Source organism: Benincasa hispida, chromosome 3 (genome assembly GCF_027475165.1).
Source record: "Benincasa hispida cultivar pf3 chromosome 3, pf3_genome.v1.1, whole genome shotgun sequence".
NCBI lineage: Eukaryota > Viridiplantae > Streptophyta > Magnoliopsida > Cucurbitales > Cucurbitaceae > Benincasa > Benincasa hispida.
In genome coordinates, this window is record NC_143480.1 from 13,717,165 (window position 1) to 13,740,730 (window position 23,566).

The 23,566-nt window shown below is 38.0% G+C and overlaps 1 protein-coding gene and 1 long non-coding RNA gene across 3 annotated transcripts; one reads left to right on the forward strand and one right to left on the reverse strand.

Moving 5' to 3' along the window:
* Positions 1 to 306: 306 nt before the first annotated feature.
* On the reverse strand, positions 307 to 4,462 carry LOC120073112 (Ribosomal protein L4/L1 family). Of its 2 annotated transcripts, XM_039025735.2 has the most exons (10): positions 3,910 to 4,183; positions 3,300 to 3,313; positions 3,023 to 3,198; positions 2,844 to 2,905; positions 2,541 to 2,664; positions 2,248 to 2,396; positions 1,600 to 1,707; positions 1,390 to 1,509; positions 1,073 to 1,246; positions 307 to 629 (listed from the first exon to the last, which is right to left on the reverse strand). In XM_039025735.2, exons 3-10 carry the CDS (start codon positions 3,129 to 3,131, stop codon positions 528 to 530), a joined length of 948 nt encoding a protein of 315 aa, XP_038881663.1. In that variant the 5' UTR covers positions 3,132 to 3,198; positions 3,300 to 3,313; positions 3,910 to 4,183; the 3' UTR covers positions 307 to 527. The 2 variants fall into 2 exon arrangements, with proteins under 2 accessions (XP_038881663.1, XP_038881662.1); XM_039025734.2 differs by lacking the exon at positions 3,300 to 3,313 and having other exon boundaries at positions 3,910 to 4,462.
* Positions 4,463 to 4,707: 245 nt separating this feature from the next.
* Positions 4,708 to 5,416, forward strand: LOC120073114 (uncharacterized). The gene is made up of 2 exons (XR_005480678.2): positions 4,708 to 5,060; positions 5,144 to 5,416. It is a non-coding gene; the product is annotated as an uncharacterized LOC120073114 (long non-coding RNA).
* The last annotated feature ends 18,150 nt before the right edge of the window (positions 5,417 to 23,566 follow it).

Sequence of the window (23,566 nt, forward strand, 5' to 3'; positions counted from 1 at the left end):
GCAAGAGACTTTTTGCCAACTTAACTTGGGGAAATAATTATAATCTGCATGATTAAAAGTGATTTGTTGGGAAATCAGTGGCTGGCCAACGTAGACGCCAGTATAGTTGGATCTTCATATATAGATAGGCTCGGAAGAGCAAAACACTATCCTTCCATCTCTCATTCCCCCAATTTCTTTTGTTTCATTTAGGCTGTTTTTAAAGTTGTATATCATCCATCACATCATCATATTGTCATATCATCTTATCAAAACAGAATAATTTTGATATGTAAAAGAAAGATTTGCAGAAATTGACAATCCACCGGTAAGAATAGTTCTTTTTGTTATTTTCGAACCCCACAAACTACAGCTTCAAAACTCACTATCCAGTGCCTTCGATCAGTACAAGGGAAATTTCAAACTCCAGTGTGATAAATACTTTAACGGAAACAACAAAAGGGCGGAAATATCAATGAAGGTTATTGCTGATCTGATCTAAAACTGAAGTTGGAACATATGTAATTCAGGAGAAATGCACTGCGGCCTCAGCGGCTGATTGGAGTGTGCATCCGGGTAACAATTCTTTCTACAGCATCACGAGACATCACAAGAGTATCATGTAGAAGAATGTCATAAACGTTCAAACCCTGTAGAATAAAATTGGGAACGAGAGTCAGTAATCAAGTCGATGGATTTAAACACTTGCGACAAATCAATGTTGATGGAATCCAATATGACAATCTGAGCAAGATATGCATTTCCATCAAATATAAAATATGTTCGATGTGACAGTTCAGGTGAACAAGAGCATCATCTAGACATTCAGGATAACAATTAATAAGACAGTACAGAACTGAAATGGTAACTGCTCGATAACTTATTACACCAAGTGAAAGATCAAAAATGCTTAAATGAGCCGGAAAAATATAAAATATTTTACAATTTAAAGTATCTCTCAAAATATGATTTTATAAGAGAGAAGTGGTATGGAAATCTTACATGGCGACATTCAAAGCAGACAAATAAAAGGTAGATTTAGGCTAGGGCCTACGAAACTAACAAAAAACGGGGAGCAATCAAGCAGACTTACTATAGAAGGCAAAACATTGACGTAATGAAGGTTTTGCGTGGCCAGCTTCAGCTTCTCATCTATGGGGCCACCATCAACTAGAAGTAGTTTTTTAGTATTCTCCATTCCATTGACATACTTCACGATGTTCTTCGTCTTATGTGTAGTGACGTCCAAATTATCAAATATCAGAAGCTGCGAGCCACAAAATTCCCACAAAATGAGGTTTCAGAAGCAAATGGAAGGAAAATATCATGAGTTAGGATGTGCACGTGAGCTAAACCATTTTAGAAAATAATCCATACAGCTAAAATGATAGAAAGAAAAAAAACACCTGCCTTTCCTTCTGCAGCACGAGCTGAAAGAGCAATCTTCAAACCCAAGCGACGAACTTTCTTATTAAGCTTAAAAGCATGACTTCGCGGTTTAGGGCCATGCATAGCTGCACCACCTCTGAACTATAATCATCATCCAGTACATTAGCAACTATTGTCTAATAACTTTGGTAATAATATTATGAACGTTATTCAAAGCAAAATCTTAGCTACCTGAGGACCACGAAGTGTTCCATGCCTTGCTCTGCCAGTACCTTTTTGATTCCATGGCTTTCTCCCTGTTCCACTAACCTCACTAATTGTTTTTGTCGAATGTGTTCCCTGTCATCACTCGAGATGCTTAGTATTTAATAATCACTTCTAAGAACTTACCCAAAACCCACATCTTGCAGATTAACTAACTTCTAAGCGTATAATGACACTCAATATAATAGATTAACTACCTTCTAAACATCTTAATGATAATTACAAAACTCCTCAGAGATTAATCGAAGTGTGCGTAAGCTGATCAAGACTTATATATATATACACATACAATTCTCTTTTCCAAAAAATTGGTTCCTTCAACAGGACCAATATTTTAATGAAATTACAAATGGATTTGTCTCCTTTGTTGTACAAGCATATTAGTTTCATTTAAAAACAAATTAAAATGCAAGATCGACAGTCACTATGTGGCGATTCCTCATAATATCATCCTCTGGTGCAAATAATTAAGGAAATATATTAAATTATTAATCAAATAAATAGAAAGGAACAAAAATAGATACTCATAAAGAAAAATAAATCCCTTAATAGACACTATTTCTATCCGATCAGTCTCTAGTCTCAAACTGTGCATCAGGAGACAACAACTAATACCTGCTGTCTCTTTGCGAGCTGCCATCTAACAACCCGATGAATGATGTCCTTCCTGATTGGAACGTCAAAAACATCTCCAGCCAAGACCATAAAGCCTTTGTCTTCATTTTGAAAGTTTGTCACGGGAATCATCAGGTCTTGAAGAAGTCCTAACAATGCAACATAATTTATTTACCACAAAAGCGATCCAACCACAAAAGTGTTCCATATGCCAATTCTTATCACCATAAGAGTAGAACAGAATATTGCCTACAATCTTATGGAGGATGCAAAATGAGGAAAAACATTGCTACCTATCTTGCGCTCTTCTAATACCACCGGCTTAGCGGACAGTAAGTGAGAAGGAAATGCAGCATTGCTGGACTCAGGAGTCAAAATTGAGCTGCAAAACCCTCGGGAGGCAAGAAAGGATCCAGCCTGTTTTCATACACAATGATCAGACAAATAAATGTGGATGTGTAACGATAGAAAAAGAAATGACGTGCATTAGATATCAAGATGTGCTTTTAATCCACATTCTACAAACTTCAACATCATGTCCCTTGAGTAAAGAAGTTAGAACTTGAACAGAGAGATTGCATTTGTCGAGAGAGTACCTTCAAAAGGGTAGAACAGCCCGCAAACACAGAGCTACTCCCATTAACACGACCATAAATTTCTACTCAAACATATGATAAAAGTTAATGAATTAGATGAAAGCATCCGTACGTCGAAGAAAAAAAAAAATTGCACAATGAAATTTTATTGAAATAAGGTGGGAATGAGAATGCGTTACCATGGGAATTATAAAATGACTGACTCATAGTACACAAAGAATTACATTGCCCAAATGTTGACAAGGACTCCATAGAGCGCAACAGTCTTCTCGACACTGAGATTGCCATATTAACAGCGTACCACTAAAAGAATCGGTGGAGTGGTTATGCAACAATCAGACAGCTACCTAGTCATCTACAAGAGTAAGTTCTCTAAAAGTTTAGCAATATACCTCACAATCTAGTTCCATGATAAAAACTATATCGAAACTAATAATAATAATAAAGATCACGTACCGCTGTTTGAACCCCTGAATTTGGAATATTGCACGTGTTAGGAATGGATAAAAATAAATATATATATTAAGATGAGTTGTGATTTGAAGTCTTGTTTGTTTGAAAACAAATTTCGGATTTGACAGGATTTTTCATGTTATACTTCAGAAATCTGTTTCTAATTCTACCACATAAGAGATTACTTCAGAAATCTGTTCCTAATTCTACCACATAAGAGAGATTTTTCTTTTAAATTTACACTGGTTCATATGCAAAAGCCTTCCTATACCAACTCAAAAATCATTCGATCGAACTCAAACTCAAAGTTAGTTTTCAATTTTGTTTGCCCATTATATTTTCCTTATTTTTCTTAATCTATAACAATAATTTAAATCTTGAACTAGGTGAGTTTTCTTTTGGCCTTGTTCATCTTTTTTCACTCAATATTTACGGATTCGAATAATAGTGATATGTTTCTTTGTTCCTTTCAATACATTAATTCGATCTTTTTTTCATTCTAATTTGTGATTTATGAATTCCTAGTTTTATATTTTCAATTAGACTAGTTGCACATTAATGATGCGGATAAACAAAAATAACCCAATGAAACAAAATAAAAGAGATTAAAAACCTTGAGGATCTGAAATAAGAACAGTGGCGGCGCAATATCAACAACGGCAAGGTTCTGAACGACTTTGTTTCGGAGAGAAAGGAAAAGAGAGAGAAGAAACTCTGATAGCTCGAAGAGCGAAAGAGGGTGAGAGGGAGAGGCGGCGGGGCTTTGGTCGAAAAATGAGAGAGCAGCGTGCGGCGGCGGCAACAGCTGAGACGGCGGCCGGAAGGAGCGGCGCTGCTGTGGCTGGTAATGTGAGGATGCGCAGAGCTTTACGAGGGAGACGCAGAACAAAAAGAGATGCGGAAACCGAAGGCATTAACAGGCCAGACAGGATGCAGAGACCACAATTTGGGCCACCTTCGTTCTTCTTCGGGAATTCAAACTCCAAATCTGGGCCGTTCTTCGTGGTGTGCTGTGAACACTTTTACAGACCTTTTCCGGATTCTTCGAAAACGAAGCCTTCAAGCCCAAATCGGGAGAAATAGAGAGAGATGGCTCGAAGCCGAAATAGCCTCCTTGTATTGCTATTTGTTAAGAAAAATAATGGTACAAAAATCATGTAAATTGTAACATCCCAATTATTTTGTAATTAAGCTTTAATTTATGTTGGACGATAAATTAGAATGTATTTGACTAAATTAAAATATAATTTAATTATTTAGAATTAAATGAATTTAATTTTGGACTTGCAATGAAGATTTGATTATTTATGGAGTTAATTCTATTTGTTTTGTTGGAAGATTTAAAATATTTTGGTGTGGGATTTGGAATTTAAAAAGGAAAAGAAAAAAGGGTTGATTATTATTTTTTGGCAAGTAGGGAGAGAAAAAAAAAAAGAAAAGTGAAGCCCTCCCCCCCGAAGGAAACCCTTGTCGTCGCCGCTGCTCACCCTCAAGCCGACGCCGTCAGCCATCGCGTTTGGGTCTTTACCGAACGCCGACAGCCCCTCGTCCATGCTGTTCTTGAAACTCGGCTGCGCGAGTCGTCAGCCTCGTCGTCCGTCAATCGTAGCCCACGTACACCTCTCCCCTCGCCAACAGCTCGCGCCGCCGCTCGCCCCTTCGCCAGTCGACGCGCCGTTTTCCATATCTGAGCCCGCCGCTCGACGCCTGTCGTCGCCTGCTATCGTGGATTGTTGTGTTATGCCAGAATTTTGGAGTTAAAAGGTAAGTTCTTAGTGGATTTTGACAATGAGTTTTAGATATCTTGGTTATCCATTAAGTTTTGATATCGTTTGGTTAACGTTCAGTACAATCGGAGTTTGGATTGAAGATTGGATCATTCCAAGTTGTTCAGCATTACAAGGATTGATTTTTGAAGGATTTTTGATAAGTTTTACGATGTTTTATGAGTTTTCTTTAAAGGTTTTGATTACCCGTTTAGTTCGGCTTGAATTTAAGGTTACCCATAATGTGAATGCATGATTTTAGACCGTGGTTGCTAAATTAAATTTGGCAATGTATGTTTTAGGATTGATTCAAGTTTTCCAAAGACTTTAAGAAAGATTAATTTCGTGGACTAATATTCGTGACCAAATTTGAGCTAAGTGGTACTATTACCAGTGTCTTCGTGTTAGGCGGCCTAGATTAAATCTAATTAATAGAAGCATGATTTTGTCTTTGTGATATACTTGTTGCAGGACAGTTATGAGTATTATGAGCATGTTTGAACTTCCATATTATGAGTATTATGAACATGTTTGAATTTCCATATTATGAGTATTATGAGCATGTTTGAACTTCCATATTATGAGTATTATGAGCATGTTTGAACTTCCATATTATGAGTATTATGAGCATGTTTGAACTTTCATATTATGAGTATTATGAGCATGTTTGAACTTCCATATTATGAGTATTATGAGCATGTTTAAACCAGGTGGGTTTCATGACATACTTTTGCATAACTTCTTAAGGTTCAATCTCCAGCTGCAAACTTCTCCAAATTTTGTTGCATACCACCTCAAGATCTTCCTCACTATTCCATTAGATTGAGTTGTGGGACTCAAAACAACTTAATCAAGGGTTTTTTAAAATGCTCACAGCAGCAATCTAGTTGAAGAACACCTTCTTCACCACAAATTTTCAACTAAAATTCTATCAATTGCCTCTCCCAAAATCACTTTGATCTCTTCAATATATTGCAGACCATCATGCAAGGAAGATAGTTGCATAGGTTACAGTTCATGCTTGGAGTAAATGAAGAGGAGGAAATGGTGTTTGTGTTAGCAAGTAGAAGATGGATGTTACCAACTTTTCAATTTAAAATCAATTTTGAATTTAAAATTGGAAAAAAAAGTTAATGTTATTAAAATTAATTTATGAAAATTAATTTTTTAAATTAATTTTTAAATAATACTAATTAATTTAATATTAAATATTAAATTAATTTTTACATATATTCATCTTCATATATTTAAATCATATTTAAATATAAATTCTTCTATTCCGTTTAATTCTGAAATTAAAATTATATCTCATATAATTATTAATTTCCTTAATTCTAATTTGAACGTTTCAAATTAATTTATCACGCTAGCTAATCCATTTACGAGCTAATAGGGGACCTCGCGGACCTATAGATCAAAACGATTCGGGATTAATTGGCTAAACTCATTAGACCAAATTAACCTTCATTAATTAACTAATGGGTCACTCCACTAAAGCCCATAATTGCACTCCCCTTATTATGTCCATATGATTTAACCATAATTAGTAAGTCAACCCTTCACAGATTGTTCGTAATAACGGTTGGGTTAAATATCTGTTTTACCTCTGAGATTACTTCTTATTCTTATGAACAACTGGTTTGTGATTCAATCACTAAACCAAAACTCCAGCCCAGTGAAAGGGTGGGGTCCCTTGTTAAAACCTGGATTCGGTATTTGAGAGAACAACTTTTCTCTCATCCATAAATCGAGTAGCGTGAATTTCATCTTGCACCCTATGTCCCCAGCTATCTATTTAGTCATACCCTTGAAATGGAAGGCTTATTGAGCCGACGCTGTTGAGTTAACCTTCACCTGTGCAAATCTAAAGATAATCTCAAATAAACAGGAGCTTATAGTTAGCTAGGATTAAGATCGAGTTGCCTAGGTCATTTAAGTGAAATAGTCAGTCTTATACAATAAACGACATTACAAAGTAAAAATGACTTATTTCTTGGTACGATCTTATGCAAACTCATTGCATAGAATGCCCCTACTCCTCAAATCATAACATGTATGAATTAGATCACTTCGTATGTAGCATTTTACACCTTTTAGGCCGCATCCAATAGCGTTATCAGAATAAGGTACCCAACCTTATACATATACCATAAATCATTTTGACTATTTGCTCGAATCTGATCCCTCTTATGTCTCCATACAAAGTTCAAGTACTCGTGTAATAATCATGAGTCTTAGTTTATTGGATTTAAACTTTCATGTATACAATTTATAAAATCAATAATAAGTTTATTTAACTATAGAAAATATTTATCATTTTACAAACTGCGAGTTTTTAGGACATAAAACCCAACAATACTCCCACTTGGACTAAAACTCCCGTGGATCAATATATACAAAATATACAATGTTAAGTTTACATGGAGAGAATAAAATGTACAAATACAATAAATTAGGGCATTACAATATCCATAAATTCTCCCACTTGCCCTAGTGATACAAAACTCGTAGACCTAGTCTTACTAGGCAACCCTCGAACACTTTAGCCCATAGGGCCTTTGTAAAGGGATCAGCTAAGTTGTCTGGTGGAGCAATTTGGGTGACAATTACGTCTCCTCTGTGTACAATCTCCCTGATGAGATGGTACTTCCACTCAATATGCTTTCCTCTTTTATGGCTTCGTGTTCCTTTAAATTTGCAATTGCTCCACTGTTGTCACAATAGAGAGTGACAAACATGTGCATATTAGGAACTACTTCCAGATCTGTAAGGAAATTTCTAAGCCACACTTCTTCCTTTGCTGCATCACTTGCAGCTACATACTCAGCTTTTTTTGTGGAGTCAGTAATACAACTTTGCTTAATGCTTTTCCACACAACTGTTCCTCCATTTAGAGTGAATACTGATCCCAAAGTTGATTTTCTCGAATCAATATCGGCCTGGAAGTCAGAATTAGTGTATCCAGTAAGGATCAGATTCTTAGCACCATACACAAGCATATAATCTCTCGTTCTCCGAAAATACTTGAGAATATTCTTAACAACAGTCCAATGATCATATCCAGGATTGGACTGAAATCTGCTGACTATTCCTACGGTATAGCATATATCGGGACGAGTACACAACATTGCATATATTAAACTCCCTACTACTGATGCATTATGGAATTCGATTCATCTTCTCAACCCCTTGAGGTGTCTTAGGACTCTGTTCCTTAGACAGGTGAATTCCATGTCTGAAAGGTAACACTCCTTACTTGGAATTTTTCATTTTATATCTAGACAATATCTTGTCGATATAAGATGCTTGAGATAATGTTAATGTTTTGTTCTTGCTATTTCGAACTATTTGGATTTCAAGAACATACTGTGCTTCTCCCAAATCTTTCATTTGGAATTTCGAAGCCAACCATCTCTTAACGTTAGCTAGAACTTCTACATCATTCCCAGTGAGTAGAATATCATCAACATACAACACCAGAAAAACAATAGTTTTGTTAACGATTTTCTTGTACACACAAGGTTCATCAACATTTTGTTCAAAGCCATAATATTTGATCGTAGTGTCAAATCTCATATTCCAGGATCTAGAAGCTTATTTCAACCCATAAATGGATTGATTAAGTTTGCAAACCTTTTGCTCTTAATCCTGCTGTATAAACCCTTCTGGTTGAGATATATAGATACTCTCTTCAAGATAGCCATTCAGAAAAGCTGTTTTGACATCCATTTGCCATATTTCATAATTATAAAATGTAGCTATAGATAAAAGTATTCTAATTGACTTTATCATGACAACCGGAGAGAAAATTTCTTTATAGTCTAGCCCCTCTCTTTGGGTAAACTATTTTGCCACAAATCTTGCTTTGTAGGTCTATACCTTACCAACTTGGTCTCGTTTTCTCTTGTAGATCCATTTGCAACAGATGGGTTTTACCCCTTCAGGTTGATCTACAAGATCCCAGACATAATTGAAATACATAAATTCCATTCCAAGGTCTATGGCTTTAATTCATTGGTCTTTATCTACATCATTAATTGCTTGGTTAAAAGATATTGGATCCTTTAAACCATCATCTGGTATGATGACTTGAGCTTCAGTCAAACCCATGTACCAGTCAGGCTGTTGCACAACCCTCCCACTACGACGAGGCATTCTTAACTCTTGAGAAGGATGTGAATTCCTAGTTTCATCAACAACTCTTGTTGATGAACCTGCTTTATCAACAACTCTTATTGATGGACCTACTTTATCAACAACTCTTGTTGATATATTTGTCGTTTCTCTGGACATTTCTTCTATTACTAGCTTACTACGAGGTTGATAATTCTTCATACGATCTTCCTCTAGGAAGGTTGCATTTGTCGATACAAGTACCTTGTCTCCCTAAGGATCGTAAAAGAAACCACCTTTTGTTTCTTTCGGGTAGCCTACAAATAGGTATACTTTTGAACGACATTCCAATTTTTTAGGATTTTGCACCAACACATGTGTTAGGTAACCCCAAATTCTGAAGTGACGTAAATTTCCTTTACATCCTCTCCAGAGCTCGTAAGGTGATTCAGAAACACTTTTTGAGGAAACTATGTTCAAAATATACACTGCAGTTTCAAGTATATGTCCCTAGAAAGAATTTGGTAACTGAGCGTAACTCATCATGGAACGAACCATGGCCAACAAGGTTCTGTTCCAATCTCGAAATACTCACTGATGATATTGATTATATATATAAATCAAATTTGCATAGTGACAAAATTCTATACTATAAGAATTCATAGAAATGGCAAAGGCGTGGTTGAGCCCTGTCCGTTAGAGGCAGAGAAAGTCGATGCGGCCGCCATGGCCCAAACGAAAGTCAAAAGACCTCTTCTGTTCTGGTATTTCATCCATCGGTTGTTCAATCAGTCATTCCAGCAACCCTAGTTGCCATCTCTATATCTGGTTTACTTGTCTCAGCCGTGTATAGAGAATTCCTTGATCATTTCCTTGGCTTTCCTTTCTGCCACACTGTTTTGTTGAGGTGTGTCAGGGGCTGTGAGTTGAGACTAGATTCCATGTGCTATCAAATAGTTCTAGAATTATAAGTCCATATACTCACCACCTTGATTTGATCGAAGTGTTTTAATCTTTTTACTAAATTGGTTTTCAACCTTAGCCTTATACTCTTTGAACTTTTTAAAAATTTCAGACTTTTGGTGCATGAGGTAAATATGTCCATACCTAGAATAATCATCTACACAACTGATGAAATACTCATACCCTCCTCTCGCTCTAACATTTAGAGGCCCACAAAGGTCTGAGTGAATTAGCTCTAAGGGTTCTTTGGCTCTAAGATCTTTTTTAGAAAAAGATCTTTTTGTCATTTTACCCTCGAGATAGAACTCACAAGGTGGTAATGAACTGTCTTCTAACTTATTTAGATGACCGTTCTTAACCAATCTCTCAATCTTGTTGAGATTTATGTGACCCAATCTCAAGCGCCAAAGATAGGAATTGGAGAAATTTTCCTTTTCTTATGAATCTCAGCAGTTTTAAACATCTATATGTTCAATAGGGCTTGAATCCCAATTGATTTTAACATATACAAGTTATTTTCTAATTTTGTAGAGCAAATCCGTTTACTTCTTTTATTGATAAACACTTCATCATTTTCGAAATAAACTTTATAATTTTGTTATAGCAAACAAAAGATAGATATTAGATTCATTTTCATAGAAATAATGTAATACACATTTTTCATATAAATGTACTTATCTCCTATAAATAACTTCATGTCTCCCACTACATTAGCTGAAATAACCTTTTGGTCCCTACCTTAAAGATTGTTTTACCTTCTGTCAACTGTCTCTAGGAACTTGTTTCCTGTGAGATAGTACAAACATGATTAGCCGCACCTGAATCAATTTTCCAGATTTTATCGTTTTCCACTAAACATGCTTCGATAATAAGTAAATCATATTTATCTTGTTGTTCGAATTCTACATTATCATCTATATAATTCAAAATTTTAGATGAGTTGGGAGATAGAGAACAATCCTCTGTTAAAACTCTTTTGGTGTAATCAACTGCTAGTAATTTGTTTGTTGATTTTATTTTACTATTATTTAATTTGGAAGTGAGTATTCTAGAAGAATTCAACACGCTAATAAAATTTAAATAAGTTCTAATTAGCAAATTGTAACTAAATTCAAAATCAAGTTTTAGCAAAAAGTAATAATATACCCATAACCATTATTTATTTGCAACGATACTTTAGTGAGTCAGAATACGTTCTACCGAGGGGTAGTCAGATACTCCTTCACTAAAACAAACAATTTTGACCAAACACTATCCCCAGAATAACTCTTATTTCTATAGTCATATAGTTACCGTTTTTTGTCAGAAATTACTAACATTCTTAATAATTCTATAAGTGTAATTCTCCGTCTTCAGATATCAGAGGTTAGGCCCCTCGATGCTACCGAAATGGAGAGCAAAGTTGGGAATGGACCTAAGAAATCCTATCCATTTCTAGAGTTTGAGTTGTTGTGAATCCTATGTTACAACCCTTCGAGGGGATAGCCGTCGTTAAACGACTAGCAAGGGTCGCCTAAAGCAAACCAGCAAGCGCAACATAAGAATCTCACGGTCCAAACTAACGAAAAAGATCGCAAGATATATTGACACATCTTTCACCCACTTACTATAAACAACTTCCTCTGTTTACCTTGTTATTGACTCATACAAACACTTTCCGTATGGTGGTCATTCCCAGGGTGACACGAAGCGTTATATGAACCTTACGGTGTAAACTATGTGGAGACGTAGTAGTTGAAATCTATATATCGAATAATTGATTTATGTTTGAACAACTTCCCCTTATTCACCGCAATCTAGATTTAAGCTAAAAAAATGTTTTCCATATGGAGGTCACTCCCAGGGTGACACGAAGTACCACTTAAATCTTGATTGTGAACTCTTAGTGACGTGAAAGCTAAAAATAATGTATCGTATATGTTATTAATTTTCCACTGAAGTGTTCTAATAACTTTATCATATAGAAGTTATTAAATTTCCACTGAAGTGTTCTATTAATTGGGTAGATTTATACTTAGGTTTTCTCCGACTAATAAAAACAACCCTGAGTCTATGTGGTTTATCCAAGTATAACGCTTATAGTTGGATTTTAACCTACGATTTCTAGGTGATAAACCATTTTATTACCTCACATCACTCACGTATGCTCATAAAACCGGTTACTAACACTCAATCTCTCGATCATAATCCCCAGGTAGGAGGTGTTCCGCAAACCGCCAACTTATGTACCCCAGCCTTAGACATGTTTATGTACCAATATGAGTTTGTAATCAAATTTTATAAGTTTTAACTATTAAAACAAGTGGTCAACCTATATGAGCATGCAACTGTTCTTTATGGATATTCAATGTCTAAACCAATTTTATAACAACTTATAAAACTTTAGACATACTAAACATCCATAACATACATAAAGACATTCAATATTTAATATAACGCTTATATTAAATACAAGAAACCCTAACATGCATACTATATATTATAACAAATTATAACATACTTTCAATGCATATAACATGCTTCCTATGATGGAATTTTAAATATAAATGGCATACTGTATGCACATATAAGATTTATTTCATTATAACATACATCAAATGTATAAATAATTAAACACAGACTGATATGGTTTTAGTTTTGGCATAAACAAGCAAACGAAAACCTAACTATTAAAATAGCTTCAAAACCGTCTTTGAACCACTCAAACCGCTCCAAAGCAAACCCTAGCACCTTGAACCGGACCAACAAAATCTGAACTGAACCAACCAAAACCCTTTGAGGCTGAACCGAATTGGACCTTGAGAAAACTGGTCGAACCGGATGCTCTCGATCCAAGCTCAAAATCTCGCTAAGGCTGATCGTGTAACACTTGGCTATCGTTTAGCAAGATCGTCTAGTGTTGGGCAGAGGTACACGATCGCTTAGTGTCTTCTGTCTATTGCATAGTGCAATCATTTAGCTTTCGGGTAGAACTACACGATCGTTTAACACCATCGCATAGCGCTTTTTGTCATCGTATCCGCCGCATAGAACTTCATCGCATCGTTCAGCGTGCAACTACACGATCGTTTAGTTCTGTCACATAGAACTTCAACGTATCGCTTAGCACCATAGCTAGACGATCGCTTAGCATCATCGCATAGCATTTCAACGCATCGTTTAGCACGCGCCACAGCTACACGATCGTGTAGTGCCATCGTATAGCACTTTCAATGCATCGTTTAGTTCCCATGCAAAGCTAAACGATCGTGTAGTGCTATCGTATAGCATTTCAACGCATCGTTTAGCTCCCACAGGTACACGATCGTCTAACTTCCAACATCACAACGACCAGCGCCAATAGCTATACGATCGTGTAGTTTTTCTTTACATCATGTAAACCCTGGAGCTGGACGATCGTTTAGCATCTGAACCTCAACAACGATTATGTGCAGAAGCTGAAAAACTGGAAACAGCAGCTCGAACACGTGTTTCTTCAATTGCAACTTAATTTCAACTCTAATGACTCCAAATAAATTCAGACTCTTGGGAACACATATAAGCTCATCAAACAAGAGCTAATTACAAATTTAATTGGGAAATCAAAGAGAAATTAAATACCAAAACTCATAAAACCATATCAATGCATCAGTTTCATATAACTCATGAAAAAACACCCACCACACAAAAATTAAACCGAATTGAATGCTTATATGATGCTTCGATACTAATTGAAGGATTGTATCAGCACAGCTGAAGCAACAAGGATCATTAAGCACTCTAATTCATTAATTTTTGCAAAATATAAAGCATGCTCTTGGAGAAACAAGTGGGTTTCATGACATACCTTTGTAAAACTTCTTCAAGGTTCATTCTCCAACTACAAACTTCTCCAAATCTTGTTGCAGACCACCTCAAAATCTTCCCCACTATTCTCTTGGTACTCTAGATTGAGTTGTGGGCAACAATCTAGTTGAAGAATATCTTCTTCACCACGAATTTTCAATTAAAATTCTATCGCTTGCCTCTTCCAAAATCACTCCGATCTCTTCAATATATTGCAGACCATCATGCAAGGAAGATAGATGCATGGGTTGTAGCTCATGCTTGGAGTAAATGAAGAGGAGGAAATGGTTTTTGTGTGAGCAAGTAGAAGATGGATAATGATATGTTCCGTGAGGTGGAAGAAGTAGTGAAATTATGTATGTGATGCATGATTAGACCAATAGGGAAGTTTACTTTCTCGCCTTGATGCATGTTATATTTCAGAGGACTGACAGGTCTAGTTTCATGTTTAACTGTGTGCCTTCAGCTGCTAGACATTCGTGGATCGACAGGTTTACGTTCATGTTATTTTTCCATGTTTGACGGTGTGCCTTTGGGCCGCTAGACATGCATGAATCAACAGGTTCACATTCATGTTTCTTTTTCTATGTTTGATGGTGTGCCTTATGAGCACTAGACATGCGAGTCAAGGCAAGACAGTACATCCTTTGGTTTCTCTTCATTATTTGAAACAGTTGTAGTTGTTTGTGAAGGATCTCTTATACAAGAGTACCTATAGGCAGAAGCGGGTCTTTCCAATTCATTGTGACAGAATTTACACATATACATTTAGACAAACAAATATGCATTGATAACGCTAAATTACTAGCATACTTAAAAGATAAAAAAAAAAGGACTGGGAGAACATACCAGTTGAAGACTTTTCTTTACAAATCTTAGTCTCACCGCGAACGAATTCTCTCACTCCTTTTCGTCCAACGATTAATCGCTCAGCAATAGCTCGGTCGTCTACACGAATAGCTTCGCACGAACAACAGGAAAACGGGGACGACACCACCACTCGGAGCTCTCAGTATTCTCGAAGTGAGAATCCAAAGGGTGGGCTTTGATGGAATTGGTAGAGGGGAGGAGGAAAGGCTATCGTGTACTATGATCAAGTAAATGGGAGAATGAAAAGACTATTGTATAGTCGGGTGCTTGGTCGTTTAGTGCGGGGTACACGATCGTGTAATAAAAGCTAAGCTATCGTCTATACGATCGTTTAGATCAGCACAGGCGCTAAGTGATCATTTATGAAAAGGACAGAGATCATTTAGAAAAGCATGGGTGATCGTTTAGGAAAGCGCAAGCGCGAATGTGCGATCGTTTAGTAAGCGGGTGCTATCGTATAGGCTCTCAAACACTAAGCGATAGAATGATAACACACCGTGAGTGGATATGCGTGTCTTGTGGAAAATGGAAAAAAAAAATCATTTTATTCTTTAGTTACTAAAACTGAATTGAACTTCCCACTAATGCACTAATTCGAAGAAAACACCGGCCAGTTATCTCATAACCGTCCAATTAATAAAATAATAAATATAATCATATTATATTCATAACCTATAGTTTGATACCATATATCAGCTATAGTGTTTTCTCCTCTACTTGATATAAATCATATTTATATCCAATTTCCTTCAAAATAATGTATCTCATACATTTAGTCAATCATATCATATATAATTAACCAGTTCAATTATATCATATATAATCGAACTCTTTCTTGTCAATTTGAACATTTTAAACTGACCCAAAAACTGATTCTCACCTTGTATCCAAGCTACCAAAGGGACTTTATGAACCTATGGCTCGAAGCTCTAACGATACGTGAATAGCTGACTAAACTCTTTAGCCACGAGATCCACCATCCGTTAACTGCCAGACATTTCACTAAAGACCGACAGCTGAACTCTTCTTACCATAGATATATTTATGTGTCCATCGGATATAACCAATCATGAGTACGATAACCCTTCACAGATGCTCGTAAGTATAGTTGGGCCAATTTACCGTTTTGCCTCTGTAGTTATATCTCACTCTTTAAGTACCACTGATCCCTCTAATGAACAACACAAGATAGTCCAACTATGTGTAAACACCTCTTGGGCCATGAGAAGGTGTATGGTGTCACATCGTTCAAGCCCTAGAATCAACCCTTAAGTGAACTATCTATCTACTTGTCCCTGCCTTGGGGAATGAGTGAATTTCATCTTTTGTAGCTGAGTTCTCAGCTCCCAAATCAGACGAATCCTCAAAGTGGTAGGTTTGAGTCGGCGGCCTGGCCACTCGTACCCATGTAAATCAAAGGACTACCCTCAATGGCAGAAGTTCCCACTCACTCAAGATTGAGGTCATGTTACCTATGGTCATTCTAGTGAAGTGAAGTCTCTATCATGAACGGTGTTATATAAGGAGACGTTAACTCTTCGTGATCAGGTCTTATACAAACTCTTTGTATAGGATGCCCCCGCTCGCATGTCCCCTACACGAATGATCAGGATCAGATCATCTGTGACAAGTCACAACATTTGTAACTATTTCACAAAGTGGGCTGGAATATCAAAAACCCAACTTTGATAGTTTGAGCCACGGGCTCTGCTTGTGGATGCATAGCCTGATCCCGATAATGGGATCACTTACTGAATATTTTATACTCAATCTTTATCTTCATATGTTTTTCAAGTAAGAGCAAGGATACTCGGGCGACTGACAAGAGGAATCTGTGACAGTGCTAAAGGAACTAGAAATGCTTCTGCATTTGAACCTTTATGTCTTCTCATGTAATTTTATTTATTTATTATTTATTATTTTGCATTTCATGTTAAGGGGTACCCCAAGTCAAAAGATTTTAAATCTTGAGTTAAAGTCAAAATAGTTTCTTTATACACTTAAGCACACCAAAATCCTATAATTTTATTTTATTTTTTCCTTTAATGTAAACATTTATGCATGCATGCAGTAACGATCCCCCCTTTTTAGTTGTCCTAAGAAGTCGGGTTGTTACAGTTGGTATCAGAGACCATGTTTTGGGTTTTATAGACTGACTTACTATGTAAGTCCAGGTTGTTCCTTTTGACCTATAACGGATTCTTCGTTATTGCCAGGTATGTCCCTTATGAAAAGAATCTAGGATAATACGCACCCAAATATGTAGAATTTATGATTGCATTTGGTGTGTTTTACCAGTAAGGAAAGTAGTTAAGGGTTGGTTGCGAACAATTGTCAGAAAATGGTACATGTTATGGGAAGAAGCAGTCATAGGGCTACCGAAAGGCGGCGCGTTCCCGAAGAGCATAATCTAACAGTTCAGGATCAAGATCCTCATGATGAGGATCCAAAAATTCAAGATTCAGAAGTTCAAAACCCTCTGGTACCAGAAGATTCCTTGTCGCCTAGGGACCCTTCAGGGTCAGGGTGGCAGCGAACCCAGAGACGACGCAGGCCACCGCAGTCGCACCATCAGAGTTTACCGATTAGGCAACTACTATTAGGGAAGCAGTCACATCAATTAAGTTGAGTAAGGTGAATGATTAGTTGGATGAACGAATGGCCTAGTTTGCTCAGTCCCAACAGATACCACCACCACAGGTTCAGATACCGCAAGTCCAAACTCAAAACATGACCCAAAATCAAAGCATGTCGGACCTTTCGGTTGAGGCCAAGTATTTGCGAGATTTCAGGAAGTATAACCCCAACACCTTCAATGGGTCGTTAAAGAACCTTACTAATGTAGAATTATGGATATCTGTGATTGAAAAAAATTTCCGTTATATGAAATGCCAGAAGATCAGAAAGTGCAATGTGTCATTTTCATACTCATTGATAAAACACAAATTTGGTGGGAGTCGGTAGAAAGAATGTTGGGTGGGGGGGGGGGGGGAGGGGAACTGGTGACATGGGAGCAATTCAAGGAGCGCTTGCACACGAAGTACTTCTCTGCCAACTTGAGGTACAATAAGCAGAAGGAGTTCTTGGACCTGAGGTAGGGACACAGGTTAGTGGAGGAGTATGACCAGAAGTTTCCCGTTTTGCCCTGGAGTTGGTTGCTACGGAAGCTATGAAGGTAGAGAGGTTCGTTCAAGGTCAAAAGGATAGTATATGAGGTATCGTGCGAGCTTTCAAACCAACCACTTATGCTGAGGCATTTCACTTGGCAGCTGAGGTGGACTCATATTCGGGAGACGAGCATTCATGGGCATTTGGGGCGAGACCTTCCTCGGGTCGAAAGAGGAAGGAAATTCAGAAGGCTTTTGAGCCTCACTCTCATAAGAAGATTCAAAGCTCAGGAAAACCACTTCGACACTTTAAACAATAGGCTACCGATGTAGATATGGTAGAAAGAAATTGGCCAGTGTGTAGCTCGTGTGGAAGACGCCATTGAGGACGATGTTTAGCAGGCATTGAGGCCTATTTTTATTGCAAACAGGAGGGGCACTTGATGGATAGATGCCCTAATAGAAACACGTACGGTTATGGGAATCAGTCTGTAGGCTAGGAACAGAGGAGTTCGATTAGACCTCAGCATCAACAAGGTCGTGTTTATTTAACCACCCGGCAAGAGGTCGAGAAAGTAGGCACTATTATGACAGGTACACTCCCAGTCTTGGGATAATTTGCATTAGTATTGTTTGATTCTGGTTCATCCCATTCGTTTATATCATAAATATTTGTTAAGCATGCCATGTTAGAATTAGAGCCCTTGCTGATGTGTTGTCGGTATCCACTTCGTCTAAAGAAATTATGTTAGCAAAGAAGAAGATAAAGGCATGTCAGATTGAAGTAGGGAGTCGTACTGGATGTGACTTTAATAGTCTTGAACATGCGAGATTTTGATGTGATTTTGGGCATGGATTGGCTAGCTGCTAATGATGCCAATATAGACTGCTCTTGCAAGGAGGTGATTTTTAACCCTCTCACGGGAGTCAGCTTTAAATTTAAAGGGGTGGGGACCATGGTCCTGCCCAAAGTAATTTCCGCCATAAAAGTCCAGAGGTTACTTAACCGAGGTATCTGGAGTATCTCGACTAGTGTTGTTGACACTAAGGAGCCTAAAGTCTCCTTGACTTCAAAGCCAGTAGTACAAGACTACCCGGATGTCTTTCCAGATGATCTCCCAGGTCTGCCGCCACATCAGGAGATAGACTTTGCTATCGAGTTGAAGCCAGGCACAACTTCTATCTCAAAAGCTTCATATAGAATAGCTCCAGCAGAACTGAAGGAGCTTAAGGTTCAGTTGCAAGAGTTGTTAGATAAAGCTTTCATCTGCCCTAGTATGTCACTGTGGGGTGCGCCAGTGCTTTTTGTGAAAAAGAAAGATGGGTCATTACGTCTTTACATTGACTACAGGGAATTAAATAAGGTGACTATAAAAAATAAGTTTCCGCTTCCCAAGATTGACGACTTGTTTGACCAGTTGCAGGGAGCTACAGTGTTTTCTAAGATTGATCTTCGATCGGGATATCATCAGTTGAGGATAAAGGACAGTGATATTCCTAAGGCAGCTTTTCGTTCGAGGTATGAGCATCATGAGTTCATCGTGATGTCATTTGAGTTGATGAATGCTCCTGCAATATTCATGGACCTGATGAATAGAGTGTTCAAGGAATTTCTTGACACCTCTGTGATAGTCTTCCTAGATGACATTTTGGTTTATTTCAAGAAAGAGACGAAACACGAGGAGCATTTATGGAAGATTCTAAAGACCTTGTGGGCGCAAAATTTATATGCTAAGTTTTCCAAGACTGAGTTTTGGTTAAAACAGGTGTTCTTTATAAGGCATGTGGTGTCCAAGGAAGGTGTATCTGTTGACCCCACAAAGATTGAGGCAGTCACGAGTTGGCCTCGTCCAACCACAGTTGGAGACGTGCACAGTTTCTTCGGCTTGCGGGCTACTGTCGTCGATTTGTGAAGGACTTTTCCCACATAGCCACCCCTCTGACCCAATTGACCCAAAAAGGAGCTTCCTTTATTTGGAGTAAGGCTTGTGAGGATAGTTTCGAAGATCTCAAGTAAAGGTTGATTACTACCCCAGTTCTCACCATACCGGATGAAACGAGTGGTTTTGTTATTTACAGTGACGCCTCCAAGAAAGGTTTGGGGTGCATATTGATACAACAAGGTAAGGTAGTTGCTTGTATCTCTCGTCAGTTACAGAACCATGAACGAAACTATCCCACCCATTATTTGGAATTGGCAGCCGTGGTTTTTGCTTTAAAAATCTTGAGGCACTACTTGTAAGGCGAAAAAATACAGATTTTCACCGACCACAAGAGTTTAAAATACTTCTTCACTCAAAAGAAGTTAAACATGAGGTAGCGTAGGTGGTTGGAGCTAGTGAAAGATTATGATTGCGAGATTCTGTACAACCCAGGGAAAGCAAATGTAATGGCGGATGCTCTAAGTAGGAAGGTAGCCCATTCAGCAGCCCTTATCACCAGACAGACTCGGTTATGTAAGGACCTGAAGTAGGCCAAGGTAGCATTAGTTGTAGGGGAGGTCTGCGCAGTTAGCACAGTTATCGGTACAACCGAGTTTGAGACAGAGAATCATCAATGCTCAACGGAGTGATCCTTACTTGGTTGAAATAGTGCAATAGGTGAAGTCAGGGCAGGGTGGTCAGTTCTCCATGTCCGCAGATAGTGGTCTTACTTTTCAGAGATGCTTATGTGTACTAGCGGACAGTGTTCTTGGTCGGTTTGTTGTTTGAGGCTTATAACTCCCCATTTTTTATTCATCACGACAGTACCAAAATGTACCAGGACCTAAAACATTGTTACTGGTGGAATGACATGAAAAGGGATATATTAGAGTTTGTCAGTAAGTGCTTAGTGTGTCAGCAGGTGAAGGCCCCAAGACAAAAGCCAACAGGCTTGTTGCAACCTTTGAGCGTACCAAAATGGAAGTGAGAGAATGTCTCAATGGACTTGATTGTGGGGTTGCTGCGAACTGCGAAGGATTTTACAGTGATTTGGGTTATAGTGGACAGACTTACCAAGCTAGCACATTTTATCCCAGGAAAGCCCACATATTCAGTGAATAGGTGGGCACAATTGTATATGAAAGAGGTGGTGAGGTTGCACGGGGTGCCGTTGTCCATCGTGTCTGATAGGAACCCTCGATTTACCTCCAGCTTTTGGAAGAGCTTTCAGGCAGCATTAGGTACTCGTTTGGATTTTAGTACGACTTTTTACTCACAAACTGATGGTCAGACAGAGTGATTAAACTAGACACTAGAGGATGTGTTACATGCTTGTGCGTTAAAGTTTTCAGGGAGTTGGGACTCTCATCTGCATTTGATAGAGTTTGCCTATAATAATAGTTATCAATCACCCATTGGCATGTTGCCGTTTGAGGCCCTTTATGGGAAGAGTTGTAGGTCACCCATATACTGGGATGAGGTTGGTGAACGGAAATTGCTAGGACCTGAGTTAGTACAAACCACAAATAAGGCAATATAGAAGATTAGGGCCCGAATGTTGATGGCTCAAAGTAGGTAGAAGAGTTACGCTAATGATAGGCTTAAAGATCTAGAATTTGAGGTAGGTGAAAAAGTGTTCCTGAAAGTGGCACCTATGAAGGGAGTGTTGAGATTTGGCAAGAAGGGTAAGTTGAACCCTTGGTTCAACGGGCCATTTGAGATCCTGGAACAGATTGGTCCTGTAGCTTACTTACTGGTCTTGCCCCCATCTCTTTCTGCAGTTCACAATGATTTTCATGTTTCCATGTTGAGGATGTATGTAGCAGACTCATCTCATGTTGTGAATTATGAGCCTTTGCATTTGAATGAGAAACTGAGCTATGAAGAAAAGCTCATTCAAATCCTGTCCAAGGAAGTGAAAGTTTTGCACAACAAGGAGATAGCATTGGTAAAGGTCCTTTGGCAGAATCATCAGTTCGAGGAAGCAACGTGGGAGCGCGAGGACGACGTGAGGGCATATTATCCCGAGCTTTTTCAGGACTAGAACTTTCAAGGACAAAAGTTTCTTAAGGGGGGTAGAATATAACACCCCAATTTATTTTGTAAAAGCTTTAATTTATTTTGTAATTAAGCTTTAATTTATGTTGGACTAGTTGGATAAATTGTAATAGAGATTTATGTATTTGGCTAAGTTAAAATACAATTTAATTATTTGGAATTAATTGGGTTTAATTTTGGGCTTGCAATGGAGATTTGATTATTTATGGAGTTAATTCTATTTCTTTTGTTGAAAGATTTAAAATATTTTGGAAAAGAGGTATGGGATTTGGAATTTAAAAGGGAAAAGGAAAGAGAGTTAATTATTACGTATTGGAAAGTAGGGAGAGAGAAAAAAAAAAAGAAAAGGAAAAGAAAAGTGAAGCCCCCCTCCCCCCCGAAGGAAACTTTACCTCCACCGCTGCTTACCCCCAAGTCGAACGTCGTCGGCCATCTCATTTGGAACATCGTCAGCCATCGCGTATGGGTCTTCGCCGAATGCCGACAGCCCCTCATCCATGTTGTTCGCGAGACTCAGCTATGCGGGTCGTCAGCCTCGTCGTCCGTCAATCGGAGCTCACGCACGCCTCTCTCTTCACCAGCAGTTCACACCGCATTTGCCCTTTCGCCAGTCGATGCACCTCTACCGTATCTGAGGTCGCCGCTTGACGTCTGTCATCGCCTGCTGCCGTGGATTGTTGTGTTATGTCAAAATTTTGGAGTTAAGGGTAAGTTCTTTTTGACAATGAGTTTTAGATATCTTGGATGCCCATTAAGTTTTGATATCATTGAAGGAACTCTTAACGAAGAGCATCCATAAGTGCATTCAGATCTTTCCGATTTCATTATGACCAAAATACAACATATACATTCTAACAAATAGTTATGCAAATTCACACTAATTAAAGGCATGCTTCGAACAATAAAATATAAGGGGAAGAATTCTCATACCAGTTGAAGACCCTCTTCAAGCTTTAGAACCCTTACGCAACGAAAGACCTCTATGTGAACTCTATCGCCCAGCAAACAAGTCCGCTGCAGCAGCACGATCGGTCACGAACAAGTGAATTGTAGCAGAGACGACACCACCAAAATGGAGCCCTTGGTATTCTCGGAGTGAGAATCCAAAGAGTGGGTTTTGGTGAATTTGGTAGAGCTTGGAGAAAGAATAAATCGTGTAGACGATAAGCAAGTGGGAGAGAAAATGAGTTATCGTATAGCTAAGTGCTTATCATTTAGAAGAAGCTACACGATCGTGTAGGTTTTACTAAGAAATCGTGTAGTAAATGGTGGAGGATCGTTCAGAAAACACAGCACACTATGCGATCGTTTAGGGACTAGCGTGCGATCGTTTAGACGCAAGGTGTACGATAGTTTAGGCGATGAACGACTATCGTATAGGCTCTCAAGTTATGCGATCGTTACATTTTCACACTGATGCCAATTTTTTCGAACTTTTGCAAAATGAAACAAAATTTTCATTTTATTCATCAGTTACTATAATCGAATGAGGCTGTTCCCACTAACGCATGGCCAAGAGAAGTTGTAGGCCAATTATCATATAATTAACTAATTTAATAATTAATGAATATAATTGTATTATATTCTTACCTTATAGTTTGATATCATATATCTACTATAGTAATTCTCCTCCACGTGATATAAAT